At 31.4% G+C, this 26,127-nt stretch overlaps 1 protein-coding gene across 1 annotated transcript in view; it reads left to right on the top strand.

Moving 5' to 3' along the window:
- Nucleotides 1-26,127, top strand: part of Csmd3 (CUB and Sushi multiple domains 3) — a 916,841-nt gene that overhangs the window by 330,962 nt on the left and 559,752 nt on the right. The window contains exon 7 of the mRNA XM_057791849.1: nt 5,856-6,167. Within this exon, the coding sequence (XP_057647832.1) occupies nt 5,856-6,167 (312 nt within the window). The remainder of the gene's footprint in view (nt 1-5,855; nt 6,168-26,127) is intronic.

Genomic DNA, 26,127 nt, shown 5'->3' with positions numbered 1-26,127 from the left:
TACAAACCGTTTTCAGAAGTAACTTTTCTTTATTTAATATGTGAATTCATAATCATTTCAAATAATTCAGAATATGGGATTCTTTTTGGATGTCAAACAACTTGAAACAGAAAATAATTTGCTTAATATTCATTTTTGAAAATTTTGTTCATAACATTGATTTAGTAAATGTGCCAGTAAGCTTGCTAATAAATTCTCAAGAATTTCATTCCAATGGAAAATATTTAATATTTGGTCACTTTTGTCATTGTATCAGTGAGATAGTTTATAGTCAATGAGCAATAGTCAAGCCAATATAAAACTAAGTATTAATTTATAGTTACTGATAAGTTAAAAACATGAACATTTGGCAATTCAAAATCTGAAATGCATTTCATTCTAAGCCCTTTATTACATTTTAAATTAGTAAGTACTTACCTATTTATCTAGACGTCATGATAAGCATGTTATTTCATAGCATCTCAGAAACTAAACATAAATGATGGTATTTTGAATTTATTACCAGAATAAATTATATTAATGAGGATTTTTAGATATCAAAAATTTAATGTAGATTTAAAATTAGTTTCTTATTTCAGTTTAAAATATAACTTTATAAGATCAATGTAGAACTATTTTTGAAGCTTATTTATACATTAATTCTGTTTTGATAATAACTTTAAATGCTTCTGTATATAAATTATAGTTGAATAAAAGAAAACACTACTTTGTATCATTTCAAAGATTTTGTGTTTTAATTTACTTGTCTCTTCTCTAATATGGATGTTGATGCTATCCTATTGGCAGATGAATTTTATTAGACCATATTAGATACAGCTTTGAACTTGTTGCAATTATTGCAATTTGAAATGCAAATTAACTTCGATCTTACATACTTAGTAAAAATGCTACTATATGCTTAATAAAATTAGCAGCATTAGGCATAATAAAAATGAGGCATCCTTTGATTTTAAGCACCAAGTTCCATGTGTTGGCATTTCCCCTGAAAGATTCATGTAAATGATGTTATATATAGGAAGAAAAGCAGGGATGGAGAGCAGACTCATGACTAAGAGCATTTCTTGCTGTTGCCAAGAACCTGAGTTCGATTCCCAGCATCCCCATCGAGGCTTACACTTCCTTGGACAACATGCATGAGTCTGATACACAGATTTACATGCACAGAGTAAAGCACTCATAAAATAATAAAAATAACTCTATAAAAATAGTTTATTTTAGGAAAAAAGAAAACTACAAAATAGCTTCCATGAAGGAAAATAATAAAATATGCAAATTATGACTCAAAGATAATTGTAGCATTAAAAGTATTTTGATTTAAATTTTTTCATTGTATTTTGGATATGAATATATGAAGTTTGGTTGCATTTTTATTTAAATGTTGATTACATTTTTAACCATTACGTGTCCTTAATATTTGTACTTACTTTACAAAGTTTCATTGAGATGATTCAGAGAAAATACTGAAAATAAGAAAACGACAGAACGAGGAAAAATAACTTGCACAAAGCAAGTTCCAATACAAAGCTAAGGGAATGATCATCTAATGGAAAGGCACATTTAATGCATTCATTTTTTAATTTGGTGTCTGAACACTCATATTTAGAGGATATTTTTCTTAACTTTTTGATAAATTAAACAATAATTAGAAACTAGTGTGCCATAAAATTGGAAGTGGAACAAAATTTAATAAAAAAAATCTCGGGGAGGAGGCGGAAATTTTTTTTTCAATAAAAAAAAAACAAAACTCAAATCAGGTCATGTTATAGGATTTAATTTTGTTCATTCTATAAATTTTGTTTTCATAGCGACTTACACTTCTTATGTATTTATTGTTAATGTTATAAAACTTTTACAAGAATAATTTTATTAAAATGCATTATAAGTCCAAATTGGATATTGTACATACCATTTCTGAATATTATAACTTGCATGTGTAGCATACATCATTTCCCATTGTCATGATTCCAAATGTGACATACTTATGATTTGTATAAGCATGTTTTGTATATGTGTATCATTTCATTTTTCTTTTGTTATATTGGGGAATGTCTTATTAATAATAATAAATTTATATTTTAGATCTATTTTGTGTTATAAACATGGTATTTTAAAGTATAACTCAGGTTAATTACAAGACAATCTAATTTTGTTAAAAACGGTTTTTATACGTGATTATATTGAGTAATGAGCAGGTCCTTTGAATGTACTTTTCTTCCATTAATTTGGTTGTATGTCTTGTTATGTTTTTCTGTGCTGTTGAAACCAATCATTTTGTATTTGTGAAACAGCATACTTCATTTTATAAGAAAAAATTTAAACATTAAATTTAAGAAAGGACAAACTATTTTATATTTTTAATACTGCCTTGTTGATGAACTCAATTCTAAGGTATTTTACATATTTAATAATGCCTTGTAACTGCTCTTCATTTTAGGGACTTTATCAACATTGACAGTTGCCACATGTGTGTGGACAGTTATGTGTGTGGACATTTTAAATGATTTTGAGCTATTAAATCTATTTAATTCATTTACATACTTAAAATATATTTATATGATTGAAAAATTTGATGTTTCTTATACTCTCAACTTAAAATGTTCCCACTATCATTATTCTGAAATGGTTTATGTTTGATGTAAATAACTACAAATATATACTATAAGGTGTTAACTGATGTTTCCACTGCTTTATTAGAGGATTAGGTAGGGTTCTTATAAATAGATCTAACTATGGTAAATGTAATTCTTCCTTTTATTTCATTAGTCATATTTACTCTTCAATTTAGAAATGCCTTAATATTGTCAGTAAACCCATCATTATAGCAGATTACATTATCACATGTAAAAAATTGTTCAATGCATTGCTTCTAAATGTTTGAATATCACACTTTCTCAAAGTGATGTTTTTGAAAGTATGGGTCACAGTTAATCTGTTTCCTATACCCACTTGCAATTCCTTTTTAATCATGAAAGCGTTAAAAATGTGACTTTTCCATGGTAAAAGTTTATAGTAATATATCATTTAAATAGCCTACTTATTATTGATAATCTGATTTGAACAATATTATTATTAAATCAATTCATTCATTTATGTTTACTTTGTGTATTTTTGAGTGCCTACTCTATTTCAGACAAAAGTCAAGTCTAGATGTAAGTCTGTAGCAGGTATTCAAATATCTATATCTACACTTGGCTTGCATTTTATTATGTTGATGGAAGGAATAAGAGTATGGTGTTTGCTAAAACATGACTGAATTATAAAATACCTGATGGAAAAACATTTTTGTCTATACTTTAGTTTAAAAGAAATGGAGTATTCCTTGCTTAATCATTGAATCTTCTTATATTTGGAGTAATGGAGAAATAAATTTTACTATCACGATTGATCAAAGATAGAGATTAAAGCTCAAGCCTTCAACACTGGGTTGTTTGAACAGCCTTTTCAAACTTGTTTCCAAATTCCCTGTTTAATCTGGACTTGTTTCTATGGCCTGGGTGCTGTGAGAAATTGGTTCTGGAAGTCAATCAGAAACTTTCAGGAATAATTAGACTTGCAATCAAAACCCGTCTTCAAGAATCAAAACTCAACAAGAAAATGTTTTTCAGATGCACTTTTCTTTTTCAAATTAATCATCATAGCATTGTAGTGGGGTTCTTTCAGCTTGCATGTCATGCTTTAGATATAGTGCAAATTTCTTTATTTTTCATTATTTCAGTTTGCCTTGTTTATAGTTAGTTGATTTACTTATTTAAAACTGAAAGTCTTGAAGCTAGATAGGTGGTTCACTGGATAAGAACACTTACAGCAGAGCTCTTAGAGAATACAGGAATTCAGTTACAGAACCTACCTGGCAGGTTTCAAAGCCACTTGTAACGCCACTCTAAGTGATCTCACACACACACACACACACACACACACACATGCACCACGCATACATTCTTAAAAAGTAAAATTATGAATCAAATTGATTTTTGAATGCTACAGTGAAACAATACAAATGTTTAAGTATTAGGTTTTCATTTGGCTTTCATAGAATTGTAAAGCAGAAAGCTTAACTACATTCACATTCACAGTCTCTCATGTCAGAGAAATAACTCAACATTGCAACATGGGAGTCATGTGAGCAGTTTCTGTTTGTCCACAGAAATAGAAAGAGAATACCATATTAAATATTAGTTTAGTAAGTAGCATAGCATATTTGCACAGCCAATGTAATACAGTGGATTCTATTCTTCCTCCAATAACATGGAAACAATATTTTTCTGTTTGATATTTCAAAATACATTTATTAGTCAATATGGTCTGTTAATTTGCATTTATACTTTAGCTCTGCTTCCTTCATTTATTATATGATATAATTCTTGTGAGGCTCTAATGAGATTGATGAGTATGAAAATTCATATTGGAAAAGTCCATGGTGATCATATCTACACATTCCTGCCTAGAAATAATGTTTTTTATATTTGTCCACTTTACTTTTTAGTTTTATGCAAACAGAATTACCACAGCCACTAATATGTGAGCAGCACAAGAACAGTAAAACACAAGGTAGATATGTATGACATTCTTTGAACTGATGCTACAGTTTACTCTGTCAGGGTGCTTAAACAACATTGTATGTGTTTGTCAAAAAGGCCTAGTTAAGCATAGTTGACTGAAATGGAGGCTATTTACAAGTATATCTGAAAATAAATCATATATCACTCACTTATATTCAGAAGTCTGAACCTTTCAGTTTTACTAATGGCCCAATCTATAAAATTGAATTATTATCTTCTTGTTAATAATTTAAAGATTCATTTAAATATGTCCTTAATAAGTTCCATGAACCTACAATAAGATTAAAATTTATTAAATAACAAACAGGCCAAATACAAAATGTACCACTGCTACAAATATTAATTACAAAGAAATCCTAATTTGGAAATTTAATTTAGAACTGAACTATGTAGTTCTATATTTGCAGTTAAAATAAACAGTAGTAAGATGCATACATTTATAAATACATGTGTATAAATCAGTATGCATGTATATAATACACTAATGATAATTAGAAATACAAATTGCTATTTTAAATAATTGTTGGGAAATTATTTAAAATAATTTTTAAAAATCTATCCCTATAAATATTTCCATTGAGTACTGGTTGCTTTCACTTATAAATGAAATCATTTGTTCACTTTTATTGATTTTAGAATTGCTTTAACTAAAATTTAAATCCAAATAATACAAAATGCTAGCTATTTTTAGACAGTTTATCCAGCTGTATGAGAAGAAAAGTGTTCACGGTTTCTAATGTCATCCCTGCTGGACCCTTGGCTGGCAAACAAGGTTAGGATGAACACATACGCACAATACTTTCAGCACCTCACCTTTTCATCACTTTGTTTTTCATTCATGCTTTGATTTCATTTTTTCTTTTTCAGTTGCATTTCTAAAATAATAAAGCTTGATATTTTCCCAGAAATTTGAACTGATATTGCAAAGCATAATTTTGAGAAAAGTGTGGTTACGTTATTATTTATTCTGTCAAATCTGTGTCTACTAAAGTTCATCTGATGAACTAAAAAGATCATTGATGGAGGGTTCCACAAAGAACTTTCTCCTCCAATTTTGTCCACCTTAATGTATTTTGTTAGAATGTTTTATTTTGTCTGCAATTGCACTCATAGATTGATAAAAACAATCCTTGGGGGGGAGGTCTGGAGGATTCACATTTTAGTGGTGTGCTTGTGTTTTACTTCACTGTGTTGATTATCCTTAAGGTAATAGTAGAAATATAATTTATTAAACTTATCAAAATCCTATAAACTTCAAAAGAAAAAGTTAGCATCTAGTGCTACTGTGTCCCACAGGTTCTTCTCCATTGACCCACACTACCTCCACTGGTGAGTTAGAGGAGCATATCAGGACTGCCACTGGTGCTCTTGCTGTTGCTAGCACACCTGCAGAGGTTACTGCATCCAGGGCTACAGCTGTCAGCAGCCATAGACTTTCCGAGGAGCAGCGAGTGCAAGAGACAAGTCTCAGAGATTCAGGTCTGGATTACAACACATCCAAGGACCAGCTCTCTCCTCATCCAGCAGACACACAAAGTACAAGGAGAAGACCACGAAATGCTGAACAGATAGAAAGAACTAAAGAACTTGCAGGTGTTACTCATAGAGGTATCGATGTTATTTTACTTGTGCCCATTTAGTTACAGACAAAGCTATACTTGGTGATCCTTCTAATTAGAGAAGGAGTTGAAAGAGAGCCCAGGTGTAGAGAATGAAGTAAACAATTTGTCTCTCAGATGTCTTCCTCTTTTTCTTATAGTTTTTCCGAATTAAAAAATTAATTTGATGTAGGAGAACAATGTAGATATAAGCACTGAATTGTAATAATTTGGAAGTATAGAAATTAAAAAAATAAATCAAAGTACAATGAAAATGATTTAGTGGGAGGGTTAAAAGTGGAAGGGAGTATTTTTAAAAGGGATAGCACAAATGAGGGTTAAATACCTGTTTTTCTTACCATAATATTCAATTTTGAGAAAAAAAATCAGAATACAATTTTCTATAAATAATTTCATCTATATGAAGACACAGAATGTATACCCCATAGGAATTTTAAATATTTGCATAAAATTTAAGTGTTACTTAGTACTACTTAGTACTTAAGAAAATTAAATATCTGAAGAAAAAGGAACTAAATCTGATGTTATTTTATACTTCATGATGCTATTCTTTATTAATCATTGCCTGACATATATAAATCGCTTTGTTTTAATTTTCAAAAAATAACAGCAATGGGTGATATTAAGAATCAAAAATAACAATTAATTTACATTGTATTTTTAAGAAAAAGTAAATTTTATGTATTAAAATTTCACCTCAATTAATACAGGCAACTTTTCAAAAGTTGCAGAAAACAGGAGACAGATTTTTAGGTTTCTAAACAACATAATGCTTAAATACAGAGAAAAAACTCGTAGTAGTATCAAAAATAAAAAGATAATTTCTATCAGGATGTGGATGATTGGAAAAATATATCTATTGAACACATTGAAAATATAATAGATGTTACATCCCATTTTCCTTCTCAGACTCACACATGTTCTTTCATCTGCATGTGGTGTATGTAGTGTGCCTGTGTGTGTTGTATGCAGATCATGATATATGCACTTTTTAATACCAATACTGAAGACACACAGAAATCAATATCTTGTGACATAAGTGCTTAGGATAGAAAATCCAGCGAACCACATCTCCAATAAACATTTATTTCCATGTGAATTTATCCTGGAAGTACTTGCAATGGTTCTTAAAATCATAATCTAAAGTAAAATTTTTATCACATAGCAATTTCATCTAAAGCATTCTATTAAGATTATCCTTTTTCTCTATTCACATTTTCCCATGAATATTGCTACTCATAAAAGAAAAACATGATACTAAAAATATATTTAAGTTATCCCAAAATTCTTATTACTAGGAATAAAGTTAGCCATAATAGGTATATCACTCAAAAGAGGAAACAAGGTCACTTAAAGTTTGTTTCTCTATAAACAGTTATGAAAATTAACTTTTGCCCAAATTTATCAATACATTTTGTGAAAAACTATAGATTTACAAACCAATCGTTTTTATATGCTAGCTTAGTTGCTACTCAGATTTAAAATTGAAAACTCAGTAAATACTGACAGTAAGTATTTGTTGAAAACTGGTTGCTTATATAAAGTAAATCTACTCATATAAATTTTAACGTCAAGATGTTTACCATGATAGATTTGAAGCCATGTATCAGCTGCTGTTGGAATCTTTTAGTAGTGTTTAAAAGACTTGTTTCCTACCTATGTTTATTTTTAAATGATGATTTTATACAGGACTCGCTCTATGGTAAATAGTCTTCATGATTTTTGTGTTGCCGCAATAGAAAAAGATTATGCAGAAGGCATTTAAGTGTTCTTTTATTAATTATTATTTTCATCCATTTAGTTCTTATATTTGTACCCAATTAAATTCAATGATACTGGTCCGACTGTTAACTCCAGTATCTAAAAACATATCTGATTCTGTTTATCCATTGAATTTGTTAGCTTTAGAAAATGTTGCTGATAGGATAAGGCACACATCGGCCATGAATATTCCTTTAAATGTGCATCACTCCTGTTATTCTACAGGAACCAGGGTTTTGACAAGCCCTAAAATAACAGCTACATTTTCTGACACTAAACAGTTTTCAGTGATATGATTCCTAGCAGGTATAAATATCTAAATTGGGGTTGGTGGATGTCAAAGGCTTGGTCTTTAAAAAGAAATTCTTCTAGTTCATACTAAACACCTGAGTGCTTCCTGAGAAATTCCATGTTAATGGAGCCATGTATTACATGTCGTCTGCCTTCAAAAAGTTCTTCGTACTAGTTCACAGAGAAAACTGGTGTACTGATATTTTATACAATGTTAGAAACACGTTACTGAATGTATATATAAATCATTGCAATAAGAATTAATACAATCCAAACTGTTCACATTCTTCTCCATTCTCTATAGTTTCCTTTATAGGACAGCCCCTATCGGGCCCACACTTAATGATGGCATGGGAACTTATAAGCTGAATATTATTTCAGTCTCAAAATTTATCTCATGAAACTCTTATAAACACTGCAGCTTTCTTTCTTCCTTCCTTCCTTCCTTCCTTCCTTCCTTCCTTCCTTCCTTCCTTCCTTCCTTCCTTCCTTCTTTCTTTTCTTCTCTCCCTGTCTTTCTTTCACTGTCTTTTTAATGTAATATGATTTGTCTTTGAGTTTGGCTAACACACCACGCTTTGCTTGTTATCAACTTTAAATGATTTATTTATTTAGAAATGATTTATTTTATTTTTATGGTTTTAATATAATTGCACTATTTTCCACTTTTCTTCTCTCTAACTCTGTCATAGGCCACTTCCTGTAATTTTTCAAATTTATAACATACTTACATGTGCATTACATATATATTTCTAAATACATAATACACACACACACACATATATACATTCATACATAAACACATTAATATACACACCTTACAGTGAATTATTGTTCCTGTCTTTTACTGTCATTTTAGACTTTCTTTGAAAAGATTTTTTTTTACAATGTGACTGGGCTCTGTAACTTCACATCCTTCATTTGCATTAGATGGTTATAATTTCATCTCCTGATATGAAACTGTGATCTCTAGAAACATTAAATTATCAAGACATAACTTGCTTTTGTAATGTGTAGGTAAATCCTAACCATAGGACTTACCTGTCTATTCTTAGAAACTCTTAGGATACAATGCTGCAAGAAACTATCCTCTTTCATCTTACTGCATCCGCTTTTACTAGTGTAGTTTGGTACCATACATGTATCTAGAAAATGTCTGTTAAAATAAAAATTAAATATTCACTTAAGTTACTGAAATTAAAGTGAGTATTGCTCATTATACTGCCATAACTTTGGTTCCTTTTTTTTAAAAAAAATACACTTTTTATTTTGTCACTATTTTAACTATTTTGTTAAAAATAAATGTAATAAAGAAAATAATATTCTCATGAAACCACACTAATATGGTGCTAATTTCTGTATTGCTTCAAATTCCAAATGTCTAAGAATGAAAAGCCTTATGACAGGTTTTGTACATATTTTCAAAACAAAAATATACCTTTAATTAAACAGAAATGCATTATAAAGTCAATCAATTTTATTTTAACACATACAGAGATGGTACAGTACATGCTATTTAGCTGAGGTTAATTATGCCCTAGAGCATAAACATTGGAAAGTTTCATGTAGTGTAGTTTTTCAATGTTCATAAATTAATAATGTTTAGTACTATAAAAATTTTCTATTTCTCGTTGCATTTTTGTACACATATTGCAATTAATTTATTTTGGTCAATTTTAAAATCATTAGTAGATATTTGTATATCCTTTTACAACTGTTCAAATAAATCGAAGTGTCTTTTCATAGTACTTCATAGTACTTTTCATAGTACTTCAGAACACAGCAAAACTGTAAAAGCTTAAATTTAGTTTGGTAATGAACACTTGGTTGTAGGGGACTTAAGTGAATATATATATATATATATATATATATATATATATATATATATATGAAAAGTTAAGTTTCTTGTCTATAAATAATATTTTTTAAATTAATGGATAGTTAAAAAACAGGTATTTACCAATCATCATTATACTCTCCCCCTAGGAACAAATTCCAAATGCTTTTCCTATGTAATTTAGTGTACTTTCAGATTAATATAAGTAACCGAAATTCTATGGGAGCACTGAATTCAAAGCACAGAAATTTACTTTGAGACATCATTCTGTTCTCCTTGTTTAGCTTTCTGATTTAAAATAATGAGTTTGAGACCATTGCCACAACAAATAAACTAGTCCTGCTGCCTTAGAGGAATATATTTTTTAAAAAAATTAAGAAAAACAATTTCAGACTAAGTTTTTAACATATGCTAGTGGTTTTATTATTATCATAACATTTAAATCTGTAGAATTTTACTGAACAGTATGTGATCAGTACAGTCTATGCCACAGACTAGTTCACCTTCTCTAGTGTTTTATTTACCCTGACCTCCCCAAACATCTCCTTCTTTTTAATTTACCCTATCAATCACTGGCTAAATCGTCTCTCTATATATTTGAAATAACTGAAATTCAACTTAAAAAACATTTTCATTACAGTATTATAAAAGATATAGAAGCAAGTGAACGAATAAAAAGTACTTGGAAATAAAAGTCAAAGACTCAAGTCAAATGGAATTCATTCTTGAACTAATACTAGAAGATAGATTAGAAGTTGAAAGTTTGTAATTGTGTTACCTTAGTTGCACCTATAGGAAATACTCTCAGTGGATATTTGTGATGAATAGAAGTATAAATCCAAAACCAGTTTAAAATTGTTAAACTGAGTTTAAAGGAAGATGATATTAATCTAAATAAACTAAAATATGTGACATTTTATTAAAAAATCATATATTTTAATTAAATAACATTTAAATAGTCACAATTACTAGAATTATTTAATTTGATTATAAGATATATATACATAATTCTCTGTAGAACTAACTCTAAACCACTATGAACTAAAGAAAAACAACTAAGAATTTACCTCAATGAAAGCTTAAATATGTAACTATATAGTAAAACACACAATATCTGCTTTTTTCTTCTATTATTTAAATCTCAGATAATGTATTATCACACCATAATTTTATAGATTACTTTTTTGGAGAGGCTAAAGGAGAACCTAGAACTCATATCAACTGAGTACTATTCATTCATTCTCATTAATTTATGCAGTATTCATTTTAGAAAACAGTATATTGAGATTATCGATTATACAGAATATAAGACTGTATAAGATCAACATTTTAAATAGAATTTAATAGTAGATAATAAAAATAGTTGGGTATTTTTGAACAAGAAATGATCAGCCATACCGTAGTAACAATAAATTTGACATATAATATTATACAGCATTCATTCATTTTAATATTATATTTCTTAGAGACTATAACATAATGATATCTATTTTTCATATAAAGGTAATTAATGTCATTCCTTAATGAACATTCGTGATGACTGTAACTTTTATAATGAAAATATCTGTATCTTTCAACCAAGGGTGTTGTCTCTACAAAGCCAGAATGATCATTAATCTTTTTTGAACTTCCTAGTATAAATTAACAAGATGACTTCAACAATGTGTGGAGTGAAATATTTGTACAAGGTTTCTAGACATCACCAATGTTGGCTTTGCAGAGAACAGTGACTCTTTCACAGTTCATTTAACAATAGTGTTTCATATCCATAGGGTGTTATATTTTTATAAAATTACTGTTTGTTGTCTATCACTGAGGATGACTATGAAGCAGACTTCCTAACAAAACTAAAGCTGAAAAGAAAATGCAGTTTAAATATTACTCTCTTGATAAAAAAGGCTACTTTTATTTTAGCTTTAAGAGAAGTATGCTTATTTAAGAATCATATTCAGTGAGTTAAGCAATTACATTAAAAACAAACAGAAATTTTTGCTTGTAACTTGCATTTCAAGTAAGTTCTTATAAACATATATAAGATTCAAATAAAATATTCAAGCGCCTGACATTTTTTTAAAAATATTTAAAGTAGATTCTTCTCTCATACAACACATCCCAACATGGTTTATCCAACCTCCACTCCCCTCTTTCTAGCCTTCCCCGCATTTCTCCCCTACACACATACACCTGCTCCTTCTCTATTTCCTCTTCAGAAAACACCATATTTTCAAAAGGCAGACAGCTAAGACGAAATAGTATCCAGTAAGACAAGAAAAAAGTCCTCATAATTAAGCTGGACAAGGCAATCTAGAAGGAGGAAAAGAGTCTCAGTTGTAGGCAAAAGAGTCAGAAATACACCACTCCCACTATTAGAAGTCTCAAAAGAACACCCAGCCTAACAACGTTAGCAGAAAAGCAGAGTTCTTGGTGCAGACCTAAGTAGGCCCAGTGCTTGCTGTTTAAATCTCTGCGAGGCCAGACTCCCAAACACAGGAACTTAAAAATACAGGTCTATTTAGAGAATGAGTTTGATGTAATACAAAGCTTTAGCATCTTTTTTAAGACAGACCATCATCTGTGTCAAATAATTATTTGATGCTAAATATGTGCATGCCATTAAATTATATGATCTCTTGTAAATATACTTTAAATATTTTCAGGTAATTAGTAGTGTTTTCATATGTTTTGCTAACTTTTTGCAGAGTATACAACATATTGTTTAGGTTTGCTATGGTTTAACTCTCATTGACATCATCACATTGATTAATTTACTTTATAAATTTTTTGACTGAGTTTTGATGGATACGGAGTAATGTCCATCCAGGATAAATTTACTTTATAAATTCTTTGATTTAGTTTTGATGGGTACGGAGTAATGTCCATCCAAGAGTCAGTTAGTAAACTTTTATTGCAAGTTTTACCTATTGCCAATTATGGGATGATGTCATTGGGATGAATATTAGATATTAACTGAATTTTCAAGAAAAGTGTTGCATGGATATAGTGGTACAGAAGGAGGATTTGTCAATTATAAGAAAAGGAAAACTCAAAAATGATTAAATATCTAGATGAAGATGAGTGTAAAATCATCTGTCCTGTGTGATGTCTCTTGTGTGATGTGTCTTAGTGTTAGAACAAAAGTTAAGAGAAAATTTGTGTGAGGAAGTCTATTCTAGCATTTTTAAAATCATATAGCAGCTGCTTTTGCATACTCCTAATTCACAATGTGAGAAATCAAATGTTCAGACAGATTGCGGTGAGATAGCGGGCGAGTAAAAAGCTTACAGTCCCTGGGTTTAATGAGGAGAAAACACACGGTGGAAGTAGATAGAAAATTTCTCAACTGACATAAAAATGCTCACTAGGACACACTCGTGTGCAAGTGTACACACACACCCACACACACCCACACACCAATCAATAAGCTGGCAAGTGTAAAATAGCAGATTTCCAAAGTCAGGGTGAAGAAAAGACAAATTGTATATTCCAAAAGCATTTCAAATAATCCTTCCATGATGCAAGATTATAGTCCTTTTTTATTCTGAAATTGTTTGTGACATCTGATACATCTGATAATATCACATATTAATTTACATATCATTCATCATGCTCTGTTTGTCTTGGTTGTTGAGATAATATGTGCTTATTTTCTCAATATTTAAATTAATAACTGTTTTACAAACAAGAATGGAAGAGGTTATTGCTATCATAAAAAATCTAAGAATTTACTCTGTGTTTGTCTCATGTGTATAAAATCAGCTTTGTGTGTATTTTCCTAGGGCCCAATAACATCTGTGCCTAAAATTCCCCAAACTGTCTAATTAGGATTCAACTGTAGCTTTTCTTTTAGTACAGATTATTCCTAAAGCTCGATTAGACTGGTTTTTCTACTTTCTTCACTACTATGTTCCACTATATTTAATTACTCATTCATTTACTTAAACTTATTTTCTGAACATATATTTTGTTTTTATTTGATTTTCATCTTTCTCGTTTTCTATTCATTTTCTGTCCATTTCACTGTTTTTTCTTTTATCTGCTGCTTACTCTTTCCCTCTTTTTCCTCCTTTCCATTATTTTCTTTCCACTTTTCTTTCTTCATATAGAATATATAGTATTGAAGAAAAGTGAAAATAACCCTTCTTCATTAAGTTCATATTAGACATGAAAAAGGCATTGAGTAATAATCTGCTAGTTATAGATGCTGTGCTGAAATCATAAATGAGCTGCATGAGAAACGTTGGCCATTTTGACTTGGGAAATCAGTGAAGGCCTGTTGGAGTTACAAAACTGAAAATGAGACCTGAAGCCCACAAATGAGATCACCATGGTCATAGAATCAATCGCTCTGCATTGCCCTCGAAACAAAGTGGAAAATAAGGCAAAGTCTGAGCTCATGCATCACCTAGTGTTTCAGTCTCAGTTGAGGGAAAACGAAAAGTTGTATTTAGTATTCCAGGCATCAGCACACAAGAGAAGAATGACACAGATGAGGTGGATGATGGGGAGTAATTGAATATTTGGCCTGAAACATCCATTGAAAGAATCTAGTTCATTGGCAGCAGAATTAAATGGGAGATAATATAATCTAATGGAAAAGTAACAGCCAGGAGGTGGTGTTTCATGACTTTAATCCCAGCACTGTGGAGGTAGAGGTCAGCAGGCGAATACTTGTGAGTTAAAGGCTTGCCTAGTCTACAGAGTGAGTTTCAGCCTTTCAGGAATACAGAGAAAAACCAGGACTTACACACACACACACACACACACACACACACACACACACACACAGACAGAGACAGAGACAGAGAGAACAGAAAAATTTTTCATGAAATTTAAGTAAATAAGAAAAACAGACTTAAAAATATACAAATAACAGTTACTGGTGACTTGGCATCTACATATTAGTCTAGGGTTCTCAAAATTCAGTGTGGATCGATTTTCAAACTAGCGTGTTCCAAGGGAGGAGGTGACTTGAAAGTGTTGCACTGCTATCTGTTCTTCTAAATTTCAAAGTTTAAGGTTATGGTGGGGATATTTAATAGGAATATAATTATCATGTGGAGACAGAAACATATACCAGTACTATTCTATCAACTCATTCTGAAATCTTGTCCTCAGTTCAAATATTATAACATTGGTAAAATAGGATCATGCTGTACTCATGACAATAATCCAGGTAGTTCTTTAAAATAACCCTTACATCCATTGTAATTTCATAAGAAAATAAATTTGCAAATTGATGAATAGTGAGATTACAGCAGTCAAATTTTCGTGTATAGTTTTGAATTTTATCTTACATTCTCCACCTGCAGACATTGTTTTTAATGTGCTATTATGTTTAAAAAAAAAGAAATGAAGAAATACTTTCCCATCTCTTAACATGGTTTAAAATACTGAAAGGCTAACTTATAGATTATAACAAAATATAATGACAATACACAAAAATGTTATCATACTAATGTACTCAATACACATATAAATCTTGTATTTTTGTAGTCAAATGCTTTCACTTGCTTGAGTTCCCAGGTCATATCTTCTGATACTGAATAACATTGATTTTAAAACAATTTGAAAGCATAAATAACAAAGGAGGGAGAGTGTATAACAAAAATTGTTTATATATGATTTTTGTATTATAAGTCTCCTTGGTATTTTTTCCTTTTTTATTTCTTTTATATTTTGCAATTTTTTCATAATATTTAAATTTTTCAATGTTTAGATATTTTTTCCTTTCTATTTGATATTTTGAATACAAAAAGTTTGATATTAGTATAGTAAAATACATGTAACAAACAGAATTTTCAATTTTTGGATAGCATTACCTAAAAGTATTTATCTTTTTTTGTTTTTCTTATTTTTTTCTCTTGCCATTTTCTGTTTGCATTTTTATGTGGAAAATTGTGTTCTGTGTTGTTTTGTGTGATCTAAAATTCTATGCTCAGAACCATCCTGATATCTTATTTAAGCACATAATTGTAGACTGTATATCACACCCGTCTTCTGTTCTATTTCCTTGTTTCATCATGTTTATGATATTATCAAAGCAACATCATTCATAACACTAAACATGTTCTTGTATTTCTAATATCTTAAAATTTGCTTAGAAAATGATGCCTGGGTGAAATAAAAGAAAAATGTTTAGGAACATTTTAATGTTGTTACATGAAATATTCTGACTGTCAATGGAACTTATGACAGTATTAGGTACTGAGAGTTATTTCATTTTAATATGAATACTTTGTGAGTATTAATTAATATTCTTATCCAGTGTTACTCATAACTCAAAGCATGCACTTGATTTATGCCGAATTTATTAATTTGGATGAACCATCTTTTTATATATCTTAGAGGAGGACTTTAGGGTAGACTACATTACTGAAATAACCCCATTGTCTCATAAAATGCTATTTTTTACTGGCCCTTTTTTTAGATTTTTGTACACCTCAATATACCCAATAATAATTAATTCTTTTGATTTGTTTGGTTTATTTTTATATTAGCGTACAATTTGTTGCTTTGTATAAAATAGGCAAAAATGGGAGATAATAGTGTTTGCTGAATTGATCGTAGAAAAATGGGTCCCTAAGAATGGCTGTGAACGAGTGTAACCCCAGCACTGGGGAGGTTGAGACAGGAGGATTTGTTGAAGGTTGTGTAGTTACTTTCCTCGAAAGTGGAAAACCTAGCCATTCTCTGTCTCAAAAGCAAAATGTACAATTAAGGTAATCTCCAATCTGATTCCAGGAGAAGGCCAGTTCAGGCACCCTCTTCACTTTTGCTTAGAGTCTTAGCAGGGGTCATCCTTGAGGATTCCTGGGAGTTTCCCTGGCAGAACGTTTCTCCTTAACCCCAAAATGGCTCCCTCTATCAAATGTCTCTTTCATTATTCTCCCCTTCCCTGCCTCCCCAACTCGACCAACCTGAAGCCTCATGTTCAGAGAGCCTTTTTCTTCAGTAACAGATGAAAGCAGATGCAGAGATCCACAGCCAAGCGCTGGACTGAGCTCCAAAAGTCCAGTTGAAGAGAGGGAAGAGGGATTACAAGAACAATGGGAGCAAACATATGACAGAGGAACCCAAGGAGAGACGTGACCTGAGCTCTTGGGAGCTCACTGACTCTTAATCCCCGAACCTACAGCTAGGGAGCCTGCATGGGACAAACACAGGCTCTCTACATGTAGGTGACAAATGTCTATTTGTGGAACCCCTAGCAGTGGGATCAGGACCTGTCCCTGGAGCATAAATCGGCTTTTTTGTATCCTATTCCCCATGAAGGGAGGCTTCGTCCTTCCTTATTTCAGAGGGAAGTTCTTGGTCCTGCCTCAACTTGAGGTGGAAAGCTCTGTGGAATCTGATGCGAAGCCTACCTATTTCTGTAGGGAAAAGGAGTAGATGGGTGGTGGGGATAGACAGGAGATGGGGCCAGGGAAAGGGAAGAGAGGAGAGAGGGGAAAGTGGGAGAAAAATAGAACACACAATTAAATCTTAATAAATTGAAGACGCTAACTTTAGACAAGAAATTAAAATACTTATGTTTTACTTCTTCTCAAGCAGTTATCAGCTTCTTCTCAAACTGTCACCAGACATTAATTTACCTGTGAAAGAGGTGGTCACCAACACATGCCATGTTTTTTTTTCTTGGTAAAATATACAAAGTGACTGATGCTTGAAATTGATACCGAAGAAACTTCTCTGCCTTTTAAAGCAGAGGAAAACAGTCCTGTGTTAAAGACATTTTTATCGTCTTCGGAATTATTTCAAGGCATTTCACCCATTTTGCAACAAGCTGCCATTCTTGTATGCAGTTCTCAGAGCATATGGCAGTCCTTCTGTGAGCAGAGTAAAGTCACACGGTTTCTCTTTACACTCTTCAGGAGAGCAGAGCAGTGCGGCGTTGAGTTCGGTTATGCGTTGTGTAGGGTATTCTTCCCTTCACGATTACATCATTCGTATTCTGAATCATGGGACATTGCTTTTAATGTAGATGCTTGAACTTTCCACAAAATGTTCTCTTCAAAATGGTATTTCTTCATCATATCAGTAGAGCTTTTATGTAACACAAATTTTCAGAATTATTATATTCAGTTACTTAGTGAGTTTTGTGCTGTTTCTGTAGGGATAAGCTTATTACATAGCAAGTGAAAATGTGATCAGGTTTTCTGAATTTTTCCATGAGGAAGAAATGAGACTAGTTGTTTCTCTAAAAAGAATAGATAATTAATACAATATCGTGTAACAGTTAAAGGTTCACTATATATTTGTAAAATAAATTTCCATATTACAGAGCAGCAAACACAAGATAATGTTTTGCACTGTAAGACAATAACTAATGTGTTTGTGTAATGGGTTTCAAATTATGTGAAGTTGCAAAGATATATTATTATAAAATGTAATTAAAAAGTAGACATTATTAATTATTTAAAATTCATATCATCAAGAAACAAAAATTGCAATTGGAAAAGAGTAAATAATGATAGGAAATAATAATTTTATCATAATCCAAAGTGTTGTCTGACTACATAGACTATTGTTATTCTGTATTTAGATAAAGGTGTCAGTGGTAGCACGGAGGTTTGAGAGTCAGTTCTTGCCTTCAGCCATCGACACAGCATCCTTTATTTCCATGTCTATATAAAGGGAATAATAATTATTATGTAGATTCTTGCTTGTTTGATTCTTAAAAAGGCACCACTATCTTCTTGATCCTGTATAAAAATGAAATATATTCTAGTAATATAAAAACTTTTTTTCTTGAAGAAAGTTAAAGTGAATTTATTAAGTAAAAAGTAGCACACTTATTTTTAGTTCTTCATTGACTTTTAGATAAACCCAAGACAATTGACTGCTGATAAAATGTATTAGTAGCAAAGATATTTAGATATTCCTATTGTTATATCTATAATCATATCAAAGTAGATTGTAACATTAATTCAAATCAATCATTTGCTAGAATATATTTTTTCTTGAGTTTTGCCGTCAATTCAATCTTTCCAACTTCGATGTGGCAAAGACATTTAATTATCATTTAATTGGATCTATCCTTGTAAATTCTTTATTCTTTTTGAGAATGAGATTCCTATAGAAGAGTGCAGTTGTTTGGTCTTCATCTTCAAAACATTTTCTCAGAAGCTAGTAACCCACTAATAGCAGGATAATAAATAGTTACTAATTTTTTCTTGGTGATATCATTTGAAATATTCCAGGAATATATAATGTAATGGTTCTCAATTATCATAGTGTACTCAGTATTCATCTAGATTTATTAGGAAGGAAAATAATGTTGTACTAATTTAAAAAGACTGCCTGTATAGTAAATATTTCTAGGTATATTAGTGTAAAGGTTTCTCAAGTGTTGATTCCAGTGCTGTCATCTAGAATAGCAGAAACCAAGCAGTTACTCTCAATTTAAAGGATAGAGACAATGTGCATTAAACAGAGTGCTAAATCACAGACTGTCTGAAAGAACAAGGGACCTTCACCCCTCAACTTAGCCAACTCAAGCGAATAGCATGCTATGAAACTCATAACGAGTATGCGGACCTTGCTTTCCATTTTCCTTCCATCTTCCCATTACATTATTCAGATGTTGACAGAATCTGTTGATCAAATTCATATTTAAACAGTAGATATTCATAATATTCACCTGGGCGTCTTGTTAAACTGTTTATTTCCATCCTCGTGTATCTGTAGGATTACTTGGGGATCTGTTTTACAGATTGAGGAGTGACCCAGCTGTGTAACAAGGATAGAGCCTTCACATTAACCTTAGCAGAGAATATGAGAAAAATAACAGAGACCCAGGAAGGACAGGACCGGAAATAGAATGTATATGTAATTAAATTGTGCCTTGTTGCTCAAATACGCAAACAGCTGCATAGCTTTGTAGTAAAGGAAATCATGCAAGCACATCCGTATTTGCCTTCAACAGAATGCAGCTTTGTGTTGCAAAGTCTTCCAAGGTAGAATATGTAGGTAACATGAGAAGCGAAATCTCAAGGATTAACAATAACGGTTCACCTTAACATAATCTCCTTTCCTGCTCCTCCTTAAATTTACAATTGTTCACTACATTGTTGAAAATTGCAGTGGTGGAATACACTCCTCTGTGTGTAGTTTGAAGAGAGCATTTACTGTGGTCACTAGCTTTCAGACAATTGTTGCTTTTTCATCTTTTTAGACACTCTAGTGAATATATGTATCCTTGCTATGTACAGTATGGAGGAAATAGGTAATGGAATATTAGCTTACCTTGATTAAGAACATACTAAGGCTACCAATTTCATGTTAAATATCCTTCAAATATTCCAGTGAAATTTATTAACAGAACTGAAACTATAAGCAAAATAGTCACTGAACCATTTGTGTTCAAGAGAATGTACCAACCAAGAAAGCTTAAAATGCATTAAATAAAATCATAATATTCAATTATAAAACACAGTTAAAAGTTCCTGAATATGAAGCTCTTGGAAAGTAGGGGTTGAAAACTTGAATTAAAAGGTTAAAGAATTTCTAGAGTGTGGCAAGTATGGGTATGCTCTAGCAATGGTAATTTCACATATGGTGACTTTCTTATACCGACTAGAAGAATCCCTAGAGAGAACATAAAATCTCATCTTTTACATGTAGTGCTGACATTTTACAACGCACCGTAGCTGTAAGACCTGCTACGCCAAGCGCTGGGAATGCATCTGCTGTTATCTGGGCAAGTGTTAGGGATGCCTGAATTGGCTCCATTTTTAGGAAGAAAGGAAGGTCACAGATAAATTTTAGAGTATTTTCCCATAATTAGTCATGTAAATTTTAGCTATTTATTTAAACTCTATCCTGTCTTTTGAACAAAAAGTAACACATTTAGTTCTTCCTACGAGACCTGCAAATTTAGCCAGATTTGTTTTTTCTATATTTAGTAAAATAAGAAAATTCTTTGTAAAGCTGAACATGCTTTCAGTTCTGAAAAAGAAAACCTTCTACTAATTAGTTATTCAAAACGGGGTAAAAAGTTCCAATCCCATTTTATAACGGGGTGTTTAGCTTTGAGTTCTTAAAGACTTGCCATGAGGGTAGCTGGCGTCATGTTAAGGTGCTGTTTCATATGTTTGTATAATTTATTTTGATTATATGCAGAGGACATTTCTACACATTCCTACAGAACTTATCCTTTTTGTCAAAGGTCTGGGGAGGTTTCTGACTTGGTATAAAACTGAAATTTGCACTATAAATCACAAAGAAAATAGGTGATGAATTAAATATATCATTTTAGTATAAAAGACATAATTCAAAATCATTGAGACACTGCGAACTATCACAAATAGTATTTACCTGAGAATGAAAAACTTTTAAAAATTTGAAAATAACAAAATCCTAGAAGCTAACATTACACGTATGGGTTTTAAGCTTGCAGGTCAACATAAACAGGATTTAGCAATCTGAGAAACGCACTGAAATGTTTGAGTCAAAGCCAACAACTTTAGTGGTTTCCAACAGAGTGCATTAAAGATTTGCGTGTCTCTATCACATAAAATCAAGCTATGTTCTCTGTGCTTCAACATATTTAGCTTCAACACACATTTCACATCAAATGGTGCCCATCACTACTTCTCTATATATAAAGTTTCTCTCATTTTTACACATTTCGAAATGCAGTGCTTTGGAATGATTTAAGCATGCATCTTTAAGATATTGCTGACTTTTCTACTAGGTTTTCCCTACGTATCCCGGAAACTATTTAATTACTGCTTATTTCTTAGCACTTAAAAGATAGACAAGGAAGAAAATATTATTCCAAAAAATTTTGTATTATTAAACCACACTAACATGTAAATGGTGGTAGAAACTGAGATGTTGTAGACATCACTTCAACTCCTTTTCTTCCTTCCTTCCTTCCTTCCTTCCTTCCTTCCTTCCTTCCTTCCTTCCTTCCTTCCTTCCGTCCTTCCTTCCTTCCTTCCTTCCTTCCTTCCTTCCTTCCTTCCTTCCTTCCTTCCTTCTTTCCTTTCTTTATTTTTGTTTTTTCTCTGTGTAGTTTTGAAGCCCATCCTGGAACTCACTGTATAAACTAGGGAGGTCTCAAACTCACAGACATCTACCTGCCTCTGTCTCCTGAGTACTGGGATTAAAGATGTGTGCCACCACCCACCAAGTTTTCAGCTCTTTTTCAAAGGAGTATATTGAAGAAGTAATCAGTTAGAAATCCCGTAATGAATATGTTCCCAAATCTTGCTTGAATAAACCAATAGTAATTCTCGAAAAGCAAGTTAAACTTTAATATTTAAAGACTGAAAACAGGGAGCCACTACCTAGAAACAAAACCTGTTCTCTTATTGAAGTTGAATATTTTAAATCTCACAGAGAAATTTTAACCTCCAGGACAGAACTGAGATTTCTGATTACATTAAATTTGCCACTTTCCTTTGGTCTGAATTCTGTTTCCAAACACCTAACACCAGACAAATCAATATCCTAGTACTACAGAGAAACATTAACCATGGGCTGTATGGTTATGGGATTTGAGTGTAAGTTTCTGCTTCCCAGAACAGTGAGAGAAGTACCAAAAGCACTAATAACCCACTACCTTGTAACATATAACGAAACTTCACCAGAGACTAATTTCTTCGATTTTTTAAAGATAATTCATTTATAATATTTTTATGTACAGAATTGTTTAATCTACAAAGCAAAATGCAATTTTGTGTATTATGAAGACAATAACCTTAAAAATATTTTTGTAGGCAGTTGGCAGAATACATGTTTGTTATTCAACAAAATAATGTGGGATGTCAACAGCCGTTGTTTGTATTTAGACTTACACACTTTACATTGTGCAAGGTTTTTTAATTGAAAATTACATGCATACAGATTGTTTTGATTCTACCCAAACTTGTAATTCCCCCACCTTCAATTCTGCCTCTAATCTCCTTCGAACACCTTTCCCTCCTAATTTATGACTTTATTTAATAACCATGTTATTTAATCCACTGGCACTTTTAAGATATTCCATGTCGTGAAATCAATCACTTACAAATGTTTCAATTGATTTTAAAAAACTGAGTGATCTTCTTGTCAACAGAATACATTTGTTGACTACAAACAGAAAGGTAAGCTCACAATTAATTAAAAGGAAAACCTCCAATTACATAACTAAATACCACATCTAAAAGTAGAAAAATGAGAAATTCCCTATAATACATGTAAAATTAAATTTTAAGTACAAATGAAACAAGCGACGCATAAAATATAGTTTACTTATACATTATAGATTTTTTAAAAAAAGTTATTAACTGATGACTTATTCCTGAATCAGATTCATACTATGTTAGCTATGACTAATCAAACACTTGTAATAAAAAATGTTATAACACTTAAGATATGGAATAAATAAGTTTCTTATTATAGTACATTATAACATTATTAAAATTGTAATAATTTGACATTTACTTCTATGATCTTGTAAAATACAAGGTAATAATATTCAGTAAAAATATTTATCTCACCAATACTATACTTTATTTTCTCATTTCCAAATTTTATAATGCAAATTCCAATGTTTTGCTAAGTGTACAGACCAACAATTGCAATTCACGTATTAGATATGCCACTGCGTGGTTGTGTAGTACACAGCCCAGGTATTTCAACCAAATACTTGAAGCTAGATTTCTTTTAACTTTATATTGTGTAAGTTCTGCAATAGAAATATCGCTGAAACACGATATTTTCCAAATTCTCAGTTGATGATTTATTTCTTCTATCATATCTACATAGAATGGTCATTTTTAAAATAAAGATCACTGCCAATTGCCTCCACTACAGCCCTTTCTTCCTGTCCTATTGAAAGCCCTCTGTTTTGCTGGGCGGTGGTGGTGCACGCCTTTAATGCCAGCACTCGGGAGACAGAGGCAGGCGGATCTCTGTGAGTTCGAGGCCAGCCTGGTCTAGAAGAGCTAGTTCCAGAACAGGAACCAAAAACTACGGAGAAACCCTGTCTCGAAAATCCAAAAAAAAAAATAAATAAATAAATAAATAAAAAATAAATAAATAAATAAAAAAAGCCCTCTATTTTGACTGACAACGATGATCTAACATAGAAGAAAAGCCATATAAACTGATTTCACACACACACATGCACACGCGAGCACACACACACACACACAGAGAAAAACCTTACTAAGAGCTTCAAAATACTTCAAAAAAAGTTCTTGTATATGTGGACTCAAGTTTATTTTATATAATAGACCTTAATTTTAAACATCTCAAATAAAACTTTTCAATTCATTAACACAAAATTACAGTAATATTAAATAATATTCAGTAAACATTTTTTGTTGATTTTTAAAATAATTTACAGTTTAAATTGATTTTTTAGAATAACAGAGCACTAATTTACACGAGAGATTAGACAGAAAAATACAATATAATATAAAATACAGTAATGCTGTACTGAATATAAAAGAGCCAAATTGTTTTTTCACCAAAACGCAAAAGAAAATTTTAGCTCACAGAACTATTGTACTATTCAAATTTATACACAGACACACACACAGCAGATTTCAATATAAAACATCTCTATTAAGAGTCTTCAACTGATTAACACAACTATAATAAGATTACATATTTTAGGTCTGGCAGTGGTGGCACACACCTTTAATCCCAGCACTCGGGAGGCAGAGGCAGGCAGATCTTCGTGAGTTCAAGGCCAGCCTGGTCTACAAGAGCTAGTTCTAGGACAGGAACCATAAACTACAGAGAAACCCTGTTTCAAAAATCCAAAAAGAAAGATTACATACTTTATTAATAACTAGTAACTGACCTGTTACTGTGTCTATCCTCCTACATTTGAGGGTATTAATAAGAAAGTCAATTAAAGACTTTTGCATGTATATACTTTTCTTATACATACACACTTATATACATATTTCTCCTGACTAAAAATACAATTAAAAAGGAATAAGGGCTTAATTACTTAACCTACAGAATATTCTACAATTTTGTTCCTTTGAATATATTTTTTTTTACTTAGGAAAACTTTTATAATTTAAATTTGATGAATGTAACATCCAAGTTTATTTGTAATGCTTAAAGATCAAATTATATGATACAGAGAAATGAGTTCTATTTGTAATCCGTTCTTGGAAGGAGGAATTCCAGAATTTGTTAAGCATTTAGGACAGCAGAAAGTTTCCCAGTTGGGACAATTGGCTTAGAGGAGCTGAATATTTAGGTGGCGTTAATCATTTTTTTATATCACCATGGGGTAGGTAGAGAAGACAAAGTGGACCAAACAGAAACCTCACTTGAGATGTAGCAATCACTTATCTTTTTCTATAATTGAGAGTCACTGTTGAAGAGTTGAAACCATAGCAACCCTGAGATGTTTTCTGTGCCTAACTTCTTACTTAAGAGGAAAATTATATAGAAGGAGACATCTTCATCCACACCTTATAACAGACACACACACGCACACACACACACACACATATATCAGTATATATATATATATATATTCATATCACTTAAGTCGTGTTTGATCACACACATCCACTGCCTTGTTATGTATCAATATTTCATTATGCAGTTCTAAAACTATAGCTTCTATTTAAATGGTCTGATATTTTCTCTACCTTCCTATAACTGAGTATCAGAAAGATGGAAGTTCTTGTTTAATTTTTTTTAAAAAAAAAAAAACAATAAAAAAAGTGAATCGATGGCCAGAACTTCAATTTAAAACATTTTGGAATTTTCAAAAATAATTGAAAAAGAAATGGAAAGCATAACATTTAAGGTTATTGTCCTCCAATTTTTAACTTGATAAAATGAAGGAAGACTTCTACACTATAATTAAAGAAATTAAGTTATCCTTAGAACTTCTTATTTATATTGTGTGTTCAAATACATTATTAGGTTAAGTCACCTTAAATGTTCAACTAGTCAGGTTACATTTGCATGAATAATTGTTTGTCTTGGAGCCAAACTATTTTAATAAAGGCTTGACAGGGTGGCTCATGATTATAAAATCAATACATGAGAAGTAGATGTAGAACAAAGAAATTCAAAGTAAACCTGAGATACA

Source organism: Chionomys nivalis, chromosome 17 (assembly GCF_950005125.1).
Source record: "Chionomys nivalis chromosome 17, mChiNiv1.1, whole genome shotgun sequence".
Taxonomy (NCBI): domain Eukaryota; kingdom Metazoa; phylum Chordata; class Mammalia; order Rodentia; family Cricetidae; genus Chionomys; species Chionomys nivalis.
The sequence above is the reverse complement of the archived record's forward strand: the minus strand, read 5'-3'. Positions and strand labels throughout refer to the sequence as shown.